This window comes from Anolis carolinensis, unplaced genomic scaffold (assembly GCF_035594765.1).
Source record: "Anolis carolinensis isolate JA03-04 unplaced genomic scaffold, rAnoCar3.1.pri scaffold_14, whole genome shotgun sequence".
Taxonomy (NCBI): Eukaryota; Metazoa; Chordata; class Lepidosauria; order Squamata; family Dactyloidae; genus Anolis; species Anolis carolinensis.
Genome location: NW_026943825.1, coordinates 16071792 through 16085187, shown reverse-complemented (window position 1 = coordinate 16085187; position 13396 = coordinate 16071792). Strand labels below are relative to the sequence as shown.

General features: G+C 51.7%; 1 protein-coding gene across 2 annotated transcripts in view; it reads left to right on the top strand.

Moving 5' to 3' along the window:
• The window catches only part of zbtb7b (zinc finger and BTB domain containing 7B), a 54328-nt gene extending 40954 nt beyond the window's left edge, over nucleotides 1-13374 (top strand). For both annotated transcript variants that reach the window (XM_062964978.1, XM_062964977.1), the window contains exons 2-3: nucleotides 6755-7769; nucleotides 11477-13374. In XM_062964978.1, coding sequence (XP_062821048.1) covers nucleotides 6763-7769; nucleotides 11477-11969 — 1500 coding nt within the window. In that variant the 5' untranslated portion in view covers nucleotides 6755-6762 and the 3' untranslated portion in view covers nucleotides 11970-13374. The remainder of the gene's footprint in view (nucleotides 1-6754; nucleotides 7770-11476) is intronic.
• The last annotated feature ends 22 nt before the right edge of the window (nucleotides 13375-13396 follow it).

Sequence of the window (13396 nt, the reverse complement as noted above, 5' to 3'; positions counted from 1 at the left end):
GGTGCCTTGCGTCTCGGGCATTGTTTTCCTTGGGCGCTTCCTCTGCCCTCATGGAAAGATGGCTATCTGTGGGCCTTGTGCATAGACTCCGCGTTGGCCACTCTCTCCCTCCGCACTTGCACACACGGGAGGGAAAGCACCGGGACAAAAGGCTCTGACTCAGTTTCCCCACCTGGGAAGTGTGATTCAGAGTTCTACTGCCGGGGCCTTCCTTCAGCTTTTGATCTCGGGATGTGGGCATGACCGTGGGGGCAAAGGTGGGCTTTCTAACAGGAGCAAAGGTGGCCTTTTGGACACCCCAAAGCCATGTGATTCTTGCCCCAAGGGTCTCAAGACGTGGGCATGCTAATAGGAGCAAAAGTGGCCTTTTGGGCACCCCAAAGCTATGTGCTTCCTGCTGCAAAGAGCTGAACACGTGGCCATGCTAACAGGGGCAAAGGTGGCCTTTTGGACACCCAGAAGCCAGGTGCTTCTTGCCCCAAAAACCTCAAGACGTGGGCATGCTAACAGCAGCAAAGGTGGCCTTTTGGGCACCCGAAGCCAGGTGCTTCTTGCACCAAAAACCTCCAGATGTGGGCATGTTCATAGGGGCAAAGTTGGGCTTTCTAACAGGAGCAAAGGTGGCCTTTTGGGCACCCCAAAGCTATGTGCTTCCTGCTGCAGAGAGCTGAACACGTGGCCATGCTAACAGGGGCAAAGGTGGCCTTTTGGGCAGCCCGAAGCCAGGTGCTTTTTGCACCAAAGACCCCAAGAGGTGGGCATGTTCATAGGGGCAAAGGTAGGCTTTCTAACATGTGCCAAGGTGGGCATTCTTACAGCGGCAAAGGTGGGCTTTTGGGCACCCCAAAGCAAGGTACTTCTTGCACCAAAAACCTCAAGATGTAGACATGCGAACGGTGGGTTTCGGAAACCCCAAAGCCAGGTGCATCTTGCCCAAATGACCCCAAGAGGTGGGCATGCTCATGGGGACAAAGGTGGGCTTTTGGGCACCCCAAAGCCAGGTGCTTCTTGCACCCAAAAACCTCCAGATGTGGGCATGTTCATAGGGGCAAAGGTGGGCTTTCTAACAAGAGCAAAGGTGGCCTTTTGGGCACCCCAAAGCTATGTGCTTCCTGCTGCAAAGAGCTGAACACGTGGCCATGCTAACAGGGGCAAAGGTGGCCTTTTGGGCAGCCCGAAGCCAGGTGCTTTTTGCACCAAAGACCCCAAGAGGTGGGCATGTTCATAGGGGCAAAGGTAGGCTTTCTAACATGTGCCAAGGTGGGCATTCTTACAGCGGCAAAGGTGGGCTTTTGGGCACCCCAAAGCAAGGTACTTCTTGCACCAAAAACCTCAAGATGTAGACATGCGAACGGTGGGTTTCGGAAACCCCAAAGCCAGGTGCATCTTGCCCAAATGACCCCAAGAGGTGGGCATGCTCATGGGGACAAAGGTGGGCTTTCTAACAGGAGCAAAAGTGGCCTTTAGGGCACCCGGAAGCCCGGTGCTTCTGGCTGCAAGGACCTCAACATGTGAGCATGCCTAATATGAGCAAAGGTGGGCTTTCGGGCACCCCAAAGCCAGATATTACTTGCCCCAAAGATCTCAAAATGTGGTCATGCTAATAGGAGCAAAGGTGGGCTTCTTAACAGGAGCAAAAGTGGCCTTTTGGGCACCCCAAAGCTATGTGCTTCCTGCTGCAAAGAGCTGAACATGTGGCCATGCTAACAGGGCAAAGGTGGCCTTTTGGGCACCCAGAAGCCAGGTGCTTCTTGCCTCAAAAATCTCAAGATGTGGGCATGTTCATAGGGGCAAAGGTGGCCTTTTGGGCACCCAGAAGCCAGGCGCTTCTTGCGTCAAAAATCTCAAGATGTGGGCATGCTCATGGGGACAAAGGTGGTGTTTTGGGCACCCCAAAGCTATGTGCTTCCTGCTGCAAAGAGCTGAACACGTGGCCATGCTAACAGGGGCAAAGGTGGCCTTTTGGGCACCCCGAAGCCAGGTGCTTCTTGCACCAAAAACCTCATGATGTGGGCATGCTAACAGGGGCAAAGGTGGCCTTTTTAACAAGTGCAAAGGTGGGCGTTCTTACAGTGACAAAGGTGGGCTTTCTAACAGGAGCAAAGGTGGTCTTTTGGGCACCCCAAAGCTATGTGCTTCCTGCTGCAAAGAGCTGAACACATGGCCATGCTAACAGGGGCAAAGGTGGCCTTTTGGGCACCCCAAAGCTATGTGCTTCCTGCTGCAAAGAGCTGAACACATGGCCATGCTAACAGGGGCAAAGGTGGCCTTTTGGGCACCCCAAAGCTATGTACTTCCTGCTGCAAAGAGCTGAACACATTGCCATGCTAACAGGGGCAAAGGTGGCCTTTTGGGCACCCCGAAGCCAGGTGCTTCTTGCACCAAAAACCTCATGATGTGGGCATGTTCATAGGGGCAAAGGTGGCCTTTTTAACAGGTGCCAAGGTGGGCATTCTTACAGTGGCAAAGGTGGGCTTTTTAACAGGAGCAAAAGTGGCCTTTTGGGCACCCCAAAGCTATGTGCTTCCTGCTGCAAAGAGCTGAACACGTGGCCATGCTAACAGGGGCAAAGGTGGCCTTTTGGGCGCCCCGAAGCCAGGCGTTTCCCTTCCCAAGAGGTGGGCATGCTCTGGAGTGCCCTTCCCGGCCGTGCCAAGCCCATGTGCGTGTGTGCGTGTGTGTGTGCCAGGGTGGCTCTGTCGGCGCTGGCACGGAGCGCCTTCCCAGGGCGTTGCTGCAGCGACGCGGGCGCACCCTCTTCCCGGGTCAGAGTGCTCCTTGTGCGCCTGGCAGCGGTTGCGCCTTGCCTTCCTCCTCCTCCTCTTCCTCCTCCTCCGCAGGATCCCAGTGTCATAATGGTAATGATGGTGCGGGAGCCTCGGCCGGCCGGTTGGTCCTGCTTGGCAGAGAGGGGCGCGGCCGCCTGCCCCGTTTCGCCCAGGCCGCCCGGCCCATGCCCACGGCCGTGCCTCCTCCTGCCTGGCGGGCAACCAAGGCGGGCGAGGGGCAGGGCAAGAAGGGGCAAGCCGGCCCCCAGGCCGCCCCGCTCCTGCGCCCGGCCCAGCCTGGCACCCTGGCACGCAGAACGGTGCGTTTGCTGGGCTGTATGGACAATGTGTTCCTGCAGCACTCTCTCCTGACGTTTGGCCTGCGTCTATCTTCACAGGCAAGTGGAGTGTATATATGTCTGTGGAATGATGGGTGGGAGAAAGAACCTTTGTCAATCTGCAAGCATGAAATTTGCCAAGTCAATCAGCGAGGCGGCCTGGCTGCTGTTGCCTGGAGGCGCCCTCTGTAGAATATGTCCAGGGTGGAAGAAAGAACCTTTGTCTAAAGCAAGTGTGGATGCTGCAGTCTGCAAGCTTGAATAGCCATGAAATTTGCAATCAGCGAGGGTATCTGTAGAGAGGCGGCCTGGTTGCTGTTGCCTGGAGGCGCCCTTTGTAGAATGACGTCCAGGGTGGGAGAAAGAACCTTTGTGTAAAGCAAGTGTGAATACTGCAATCTGCAAGCTCGAATAGCCATGAAAATTTGCAAAGTCAATCAGCGAGGGTATCTGTACAGAGGCGGCCTGGTTGCTGTTGCCTGGAGGCGCCCTCTGTAGAATGATGTCCAGGGTGGGAGAAAGAACCCTTGTCTGTGTGAATGTTGCAGTTAGCAAGTTTGAATAGTATTGAGTAGCCTTGCAGCTGCAAAGTCCATTAGTGAGGATATCGGGACAAAGGCAGCCTGGCTGCTGTTGCCTGGAGGCGCCCTCTGTGGAATATAGTGTGTCTGTGTATTATATCTATGGCTGGGTGGACTAGATGCCATGATAGATATATTATAGAATATAGAGTATCTATTATTATTTTATTATGACACAGCAAACAAGATAGACATGCTGGATTTCGTTTCACAAAATCACAAGTCGAAGACTTCCCAAGTGTCTAGGACTGTCTGATGCATTTTCAGATGATGCGCGCAGATCCCAGTAGGGTGGCCTTTTGCAGTTGGCAGATCGTGATTTTGTCAATGCCTATTGTTTCCAAATGCTGGCTGAGAATTATTATTATTATTATTATTATTATTATTATTGTTATTATTATTGTAGTAGTAGTAGTAGTAGTAGTAGTAGTAGTAGTAGTAGTAGTAGTAGTATGGCTGGATAGACTAGATGCCCTCTGGGGGTCCCTTCCAACTCTAGGATCTTACTGTTCTCTATAATATGATGATGAGAAAGAAGAAGTGTATGTTAGTACAAATTGTTAGGTTCCATTCTTCCAGGTGTGCTGTGGGTAAGTCTTCCACCAGAAGAAAGCACCAAGACACACGGTTTTATTGTACAGAATACCAGAATCTTCTCTGTAGCCCATTTATATAGGGGCTCTCACATACCAGAGGGTAATTGAGGTTTTATGGCTGGCATCTGTTCTTTGTCAGCCGACAGGAGATGTCAAAGACTGGAGCACCAAGACACACACTGGTAGTTTCCAATAGGTTTTATTGTACAGAATACCAGAACCTTCTCTGTAGCCCATTTATATAGGGGCTCTCACATATCAGAGGGTAATTGAGGTTTTATGGCTGGCATTTGTCCTTTGTCAGCCGACAGGAGATGTCAAAGACTAGAGCACCAAGACACACACTGGTAGATTCCAACAGGTTTTATTGTACAGAATACCAGAACCTTCTCTGTAGCCCATTTATATAGGGGCTCTCACATACCAGAGGGTAATTGAGGTTTTATGGCTGGCATCTGTTCTTTGTCAATGCTTGGTCTGTGTCTGGAGATGTCAGAGATCGGAGATCATGACATTGTAGGCTGGATGGCCATCTGTAGGGAGGGCTTTGCTTGTGTCTGGAGAACACAAGGAGAAGGAGAACTGGAGCAAGGTGTAGCGTGGCAGCGCATGGTGCGCCATGTGCCCTTTCCCCCACCAGCAGCCAGGCCGTGGGCGGCAAAGGGGAGCAGCCCTATCTTTCCTGGGAATCTACCGCGCCCCGAAGCGGCCGTATCGGGCCCTCGATCTTCGTCGGCTTCTTCTTCATCATCATCATCCTCGGTGGCTTGGTGCCGTCTGCGGGCGAGGAGGGGACTTCCTGCCGCTGCGCAGCCAAGGCCTTGCGCACTTCCTCCCCTTTGAGAAGAGGAAGGCGAGGAGGAGGAGGAGGAGGAGGAGGAGGAGGAGGAGGAGGAGGAAGGCCTCCTCGTGTCGGCTCAAAGGGGTCGGCTGGGGACCTCCTGAAGTTGGAAGGAGACCCAGAGAAGGCCTTCCTGGCCAGACCTCGAAAGGCCCCAGACAGACCCCAAACGTTCAGTTCCATTCACTACATTCTGTGGCAGACATGAGCAAAATAGGTAGGAAGGTAGGTAGATACTAGGGTGCTGGACCTAAGAGAAGTCTACCTTCAGGCTCCAACACATAGGTAGGTAGGTAGGTAGGTAGGTAGATAGATAGATACTAGGGTGATGGACCTAAGATACACCTACCTTCAGGCTCCAACACATAGGTAGGTAGGTAGATACTAGAGTGATGGACCTAAGAGAAGTCTACCTTCAGGTCCCAATAGGTAGGTAGGTAGATGGATAGATGGATAGATAATAGAGTGATGGACCTAAGAGAAGTCTACCTTCAGGCTCCAACACATAGGTAGGTAGGTAGATAAATACTAGGGTGATGGACCTAAGATACACCTACCTTCAGGCTCCAACACATAGGTAGGTAGGTAGATAGATACTAAGGTGATGGACCTAAGAGACACCTATCTTCAGGCTCCAACACATAGGTAGGTAGGTAGGTAGATACTAGGGTGCTGGACCTAAGAGAAGTCTACCTTCAGGCTCCAACACATAGGTAGGTAAGTAGATAGATACTAGGGTGATGGACCTAAGATACGCCTACTTTCAGGTCCCGATAGATAGGTAGGTAGATGGATAGATGGATAGATAATAAGAGTGATGGGCCTAAGAGAAGTCTACCTTCAGGTCCCAATAGGTAGGTAGGAAGGTACATCTACATAGGTAGGTAGACAGACAGAAGAGTGATGGACCTGAGAGATACCTACCTTCAGGTCCCAATAGGTAGGTAGGTGGATAGATAATAGAGTGATGGGCCGAAGAAAGGCTTACCTTCAGGTCCCAATAGGTAGGTAGGTAGATGGATAGATGGATATGGGCCTAAGAGAAGTCTACCTTCAGGTCCAGATAGATATATAGATGGATAGATAGATAGAAGAGTGATGGACCTAAGTGATACCTACCTTCAGGTCCCAATAGGGAAGGAGGGAGGGAGGTAGATAGATAATAACATGATCGACCTAAGAGAGGTCTACCTTCAGGTCCCGATAGGTAGGCAGGCCGGTATGTAGGGAGGTAGTAGAGTGATAGACCTAATAGAGGCCTACCATCAGGTACCAATAAATAGGTAGATAGATAGATAATAGAGTGATGGACCTAAGAGAAGCCTACATTCAGGTCCTGGTAGGTAGGTAGGCAAGTATGTAGGTAGATAATAGAGTGATGGACCTAAGACAGGCCTACCATCAGGTCCCGATAGGTATGTAGGCAGGTACATAGGTGAGTGATGGACCTAAGAGAGGCCTACCTTCAGGTACCAATAGATAGATATGACTTTTTAAGCATCTACACCGGCTGTTAGGAATGGTGGGAGTTGAAGTCCAAAGCACCTGAAGGGCTGAATCCTGCCCTATCCAGACCCCAATCATACGATTTAATCCACTTGCCACACTGACCCCCCCTGTCTCTCTGCAGGTGAGGCCATGGGGAGCCCCGAGGACGACCTGATTGGCATCCCCTTCCCGGACCACAGCAGCGAGCTCCTGGGCCGCCTGAACGACCAGCGCCGCCGCGGCCTCCTGTGCGACGTGACGCTCCGGGCTCAGGGCTCCGAGTTCCGCTCCCACCGGGCCGTCCTGGCCGCCTGCAGCCGCTACTTCCAGCGCCTCTTTGCCGGGCCGGGCCTCGCGGGCGGCGTCTGCGAGCTGGACTTTGTGGGGGCCGAGGCCCTGAGGGCCCTGCTGGACTTTGCCTACACGGCCACCTTGACCATCAGCGCCGGGAGCCTGGGCGAGGTCTTGCACGCCGCCCGCGTCCTGGAGATCCCGTGCGTCATCTCGGCCTGTGTCGAGATCCTCCAAGGCAACGGCCTGGAAGCGCCCGTCCCCGATGACGCCGCTAGGGAGCGCGCCCGGCGGTATTTGGAAGCCTTTTCCACCTTCGAGGGGGATTTAGCCGAGCCCCCTGCCCGATTGCCGGCCCCTCGGCGGAGCAAGAAGACCCGCAAGTTCCTCCAGACGAAAGGGTCCCGCATCAACAACCACGTCCTGGAGCTCTCGCCGTCACCGTCGCCGTCCTCAACGGAGCGGCCCAGCCCGCCCAACCAGGCCTCTCCGGCGCCGGGCCACCCACACGAGGACGACGACAGGGAGGCCCTCATCGTCGCCCCGTCGCCGTGCCCGTTCCCGTACCCGTTCCCCTTGCGGCTCTCGCCGGAGGAGCTGCCCTCGGACGACGACGAGCCCCTCGACCCGGACGTCCTGCCCCGCTTCCTGCGCAACCTCACCCCCGAGGGGGGTCGCGTCGTCGTGGCCGCCGGCGGTCTGGAGTCTCCGGACAAGCTGGTACGGAAGCGGCGCTCGCAGATGCCGCAGGAGTGCCCCGTCTGCCACAAGGTCATCCACGGGGCAGGGAAGTTGCCTCGCCACATGCGCACCCACACCGGGGAGAAGCCCTTCGCCTGCGAGGTCTGCGGGGTGCGGTTCACACGGTCAGTGAAGCCTCAGTGGCAACAACTTGGTCCATTTGCAGTTGCTTGGCTTGGATTCCTCCATTAAATGGCTACCTTGAAGCTGTATTGACTGAAGAACTATGTGGTGATTGGGGAAGTCCACCACCTAGAGACCAAGGGCAGTACTGCAAGATAATAATAATAATAATAATAATAATAATAATAATAATAATAATAATAATAATAATAATAAAAGTTTATTTATATCTCGCCTCCATCTCCCCTGAAGGGGACTTGGGCCGGCTCACAGCAAAATCAGATACAAAACAATGATAAAATAAAATATGAAACATCAAAGAACAATAATAAAAACCAATAATAATAATAATAATAATAATAATAATAATAATAATAATAATAATAAGTTTATTATAGATGCAAGATTATTGTTTCTAGGGTCTACTAGCCAATGCTGGATGATTCTGGAAGACCTTAAGCTGTAATTATTTGGCTTGGGTTCCTCCCTCCGAGATCATCTTGAAGCCAGATCGGCTCAAGAACTATGTGGTGATTGGGGAAGTCCACCACCTAGAGACCAAGGGTGGTACTGCAAGATGCAAGATTATTGTTTCTAGGGTCAACTAGCCAATGCTAGATGATTCTGGAAGACCTTAATCTGTAATTATTTGGCTTGGATTCCTCCCTCCATGTCTCCATGAGGCCTAGAACCTTAAGATATGCAAGAGGGGGTGTTGTGATGTCTCCACGAGGCCTAGAAGTTTAAGATATGGATGTTGTGATGCATCCATGAGGCCTAGAAGCTTGAGACATGCAAGAGGGGTGTGTTGTGATGTCTCCACGAGGCCTAGAAGCTTAAGATATGCAAGAAGGAGTTGTTGTGATGCATCCATGAGGCCTAGAAGCTTGAGATATGTAAGAGGGGTGTGTTGTGATGTCTCTATAAGGCCTAGAAGCTTAAGATATGCAAGAGGGGTGTGTTGTGATGTCTCTATGAGGCCTAGAAGCTTAAGATATGGATGTTATGACGCATCCATGAGGCCTAGAAGCTTGAGACATGCAAGAGGGGGGTGTTGAGATGTCTCCACGAGGCCTAGAAGCTTAAGATATGGATGTTGTGATGTCTCCACGAGGCCTAGAAGCTTGAGACATGCAAGAGGGATGTGTTGTGATGTCTCCACAAGGCCCAGAAGCTTGAGACATGCAAGAGGGGTGTGTTGTGATGTCTCCACGAGGCCTAGAAGCTTAAGATATGGATGTTGTGATGCATCCATGAGGCCTAGAAGCTTGAGACATGCAAGAGGGGTGTGTTGTGATTCTCCACGAGGCCTAGAAGCTTAAGATATGGATGTTGTGATGTCTCCACGAGGCCTAGAAGCTTAAGATATGGATGTTGTGATGTCTCCACGAGGCCTAGAAGCTTGAGACATGCAAGAGGGATGTGTTGTGATGTTTCCACGAGGCCTAGAAGCTTAAGATATGGATGTTGTGATGTCTCCACGAGGCCTAGAAGCTTGAGACATGCAAGAGGGATGTGTTGTGATGTCTCCACGATGCCTAGAAGCTTAAGATATGGATGTTGTGATGTCTCCACGAGGCCTAGAAGCTTGAGATATGCAAGAGGGATGTGTTGTGATGTCTCCACGAGGCCTAGAAGCTTGAGACATGCAAGAGGGATGTGTTGTGATGTCTCCACGAGGCCTAGAAGCTTAAGATATGGATGTTGTGATGTCTCCATGAGGCCTAGAAGCTTGAGACATGCAAGAGGGATGTGTTGTGATGTCTCCACGAGGCCTAGAAGCTTGAGACATGCAAGAGGGATGTGTTGTGATGTCTCCACGAGGCCTAGAAGCTTAAGATATGGATGTTGTGATGTCTCCATGAGGCCTAGAAGCTTGAGACATGCAAGAGGGATGTGTTGTGATGTTTCCACGAGGCCTAGAAGCTTAAGATATGGATGTTGTGATGTCTCCACGAGGCCTAGAAGCTTGAGACATGCAAGAGGGATGTGTTGTGATGTCTCCACGAGGCCTAGAAGCTTAAGATATGGATGTTGTGATGTCTCCATGAGGCCTAGAAGCTTGAGACATGCAAGAGGGATGTGTTGTGATGTCTCCACAAGGCCTAGAAGCTTGAGACATGCAAGAGGGGTGTGTTGTGATGTTTCCACGAGGCCTAGAAGCTTGAGACATGCAAGAGGGATGTGTTGTGATGTCTCCACGAGGCCTAGAAGCTTGAGACATGCAAGAGGGATGTGTTGTGATGTCTCCACGAGGCCTAGAAGCTTAAGATATGGATGTTGTGATGTCTCCACGAGGCCTAGAAGCTTGAGACATGCAAGAGGGATGTGTTGTGATGTCTCCACGAGGCCTAGAAGCTTAAGATATGGATGTTGTGATGTCTCCATGAGGCCTAGAAGCTTGAGACATGCAAGAGGGATGTGTTGTGATGTCTCCACAAGGCCTAGAAGCTTGAGACATGCAAGAGGGGTGTCTTGTGATGTTTCCACAAGGCCTAGAAGCTTGAGACATGCAAGAGGGATGTATTGTGATGTCTCCACGAGGCCTAGAAGCTTGAGACATGCAAGAGGGATGTGTTGTGATGTCTCCACGAGGCCTAGAAGCTTAAGATATGGATGTTGTGATGTCTCCATGAGGCCTAGAAGCTTGAGACATGCAAGAGGGATGTGTTGTGATGTCTCCACAAGGCCTAGAAGCTTGAGACATGCAAGAGGGGTGTGTTGTGATGTTTCCACGAGGCCTAGAAGCTTAAGATATGGATGTTGTGATGCATCCATGAGGCCTAGAAGCTTGAGACATGCAAGAGGGGTGTGTTGTGATTCTCCACGAGGCCTAGAAGCTTGAGACATGCAAGAGGGATGTGTTGTGATGTCTCCACGAGGCCTAGAAGCTTAAGATATGGATGTTGTGATGTCTCCATGAGGCCTAGAAGCTTGAGACATGCAAGAGGGATGTGTTGTGATGTCTCCACAAGGCCTAGAAGCTTGAGACATGCAAGAGGGGTGTGTTGTGATGTTTCCACAAGGCCTAGAAGCTTGAGACATGCAAGAGGGATGTGTTGTGATGTCTCCACGAGGCCTAGAAGCTTGAGACATGCAAGAGGGATGTGTTGTGATGTCTCCACGAGGCCTAGAAGCTTAAGATATGGATGTTGTGATGTCTCCATGAGGCCTAGAAGCTTGAGACATGCAAGAGGGATGTGTTGTGATGTCTCCACAAGGCCTAGAAGCTTGAGACATGCAAGAGGGGTGTGTTGTGATGTTTCCACGAGGCCTAGAAGCTTAAGATATGGATGTTGTGATGCATCCATGAGGCCTAGAAGCTTGAGACATGCAAGAGGGGTGTGTTGTGATGTCTCCACGAGGCCTAGAAGCTTGAGACATGCAAGAGGGATGTGTTGTGATGTCTCCACGAGGCCTAGAAGCTTAAGATATGGATGTTGTGATGCATCCATGAGGCCTAGAAGCTTGAGACATGCAAGAGGGATGTGTTGTGATGTCTCCACAAGGCCTAGAAGCTTGAGACATGCAAGAGGGGTGTGTTGTGATGTTTCCACGAGGCCTAGAAGCTTAAGATATGGATGTTGTGATGCATCCATGAGGCCTAGAAACTTAAGATATGCAAGAATGAGGTGTTGTGATGCATCCATGAGGACTAGAAGCTTGAGACTTGCCAGGCTGACCTGTCCCCTGTTTCCTCCCTCTGCAGAAACGACAAGCTGAAGATCCACATGCGCAAGCACACGGGGGAGCGCCCCTACTCCTGCCCGCACTGCCCGGCCCGCTTCCTGCACAGCTACGACCTGAAGAACCACCTGCACCTGCACACGGGGGCTCGGCCCTTCGAGTGCGGCCTGTGCCACAAGGCCTTCGCCAAGGACGACCACCTTCAGCGACACCTCAAGGGCCAGAACTGCCTGGAGGTGCGCACCCGGAGGAGGCGGCGCGGGGAGGCCCTGTCCCCCTCCGGCGCCCCAGCGCCGCCGCCACCCCCTCCGGCCAACGCCCCCGCCGGACCCCTTGACCGCCCCGGATTGACCAACGGAGGGGCTGAGGAGGAGGAGGAAGAGCAAGGGACACTCGCGCTGGCCCACGGCTACTGGGATCAGGGCCGCCGGGTGGAGGAGGAGGAGGAAGAAGAGGAGGAGGAGGAGGAGGAAGAGCAGGGGGAGGGCAGGGCGCTCGCCCTCCAAAGGGCCTAGGAGTGACCTTCAAAGTGACCCTCGCTTGGCCTCAATGTGACCCTGGATAGTCCACGGAGTGACCTCTCAAAGTGACCCTAGCTAGGCCTTGAGTGACCCCCACTAAGCCTCGGAGTGACCCCTCAAGTGAACCTCAGAGTGACCCGTGAAAGGTCTCAGAGTGACCCTTCAAAGTGACCCGAACTAGGCCTTGAGTGACCCTCGCTTCACCTTGAGTGGCCCTCATTGAACAAACGTGACCCTTGATAGGCCTCAGAGTTACCCTTGCTTGGCCTCGAGTGACCGTCACTGGGTCTCAAAGTGACCCTTCCAAGTCACCCTTGTTAGGCTTTGAGTGACCCTCACTGGGCCTTGAGTGACCCTTGATGGGCCTCAGAGTGACCCCTCAGAGTGATCCCTCAGAGTGATCCTCTCTAGGCCTCAGAGTGACCCTTGATGGGCCTCGGAGTGACCCTTCAAAATGACCCCCACTGGGCCTCGGAGTGACCCTTGATGGCCTCGGAGTGCTCCCTCAAAGTGACCCTCATTGGGACTTGAGTGTTCCTTGATGGCCTCCGAGTGACCCCTCAAAGTGACCCTCATTGGGCTTCGAGTGACCCTTGATGGCCTTGGAGTGACCCTCACTGGGCTTCGAGTGACCCTCTCTAGGCCTTGAGTGACCCTTCAGAGTGACCCTCGCTTGCCCTCAAGTGACCCTTGGCCTGGTCACTCCTTCCAAGGGCGTTGCCCCGGCGCACTATGTCTCCCATTGGCCACGCATCCTGGACTTACATTACACTCAGGATATGGTTGCAAGCCAAGCGGGACTCTTTCCTTCCCAGAGAGGAAGGCAACCAATAACAATAATGATGATGATGATGATGATCAACATGTAAAGCTTTAAAGACTGGCGAAGAAGCCTCGTTTTGGGGGCTCAGGCTTGCAGACCCTTGCAATACGATTGCAGAAGTTTTGGGGGGAAATTGGGGAATTTTTAATGGTGCGTTGCTGCCCCCTGCTGGCGACAGCACTGCCTTGTGCAAAGGCGCACTTGCATACACATGGTGTGTGTGGGTATATATATATACACACATGCATATGTATATATATGCATATATCTATGCACACACACATATGCAAAGGATGAATGGCACACTTACATACACGTGTGTGTATATAAATATATATACACACATGCATATATATATATATGCATGCACACATATACATAGAACGAATGGCACACTTACATACACACAGTGTGTGTGTATATATATATATACATGCATATATATATATATATATATATATATATATATATATATATATATTCACACACATACACATGCAAAGGATAAGTGGCACACTTACACACGTGTGTATATACATAATGAATGACACACTTACATACACATATATAAGTGTGCCAGTTATCCTTTGCATATGTA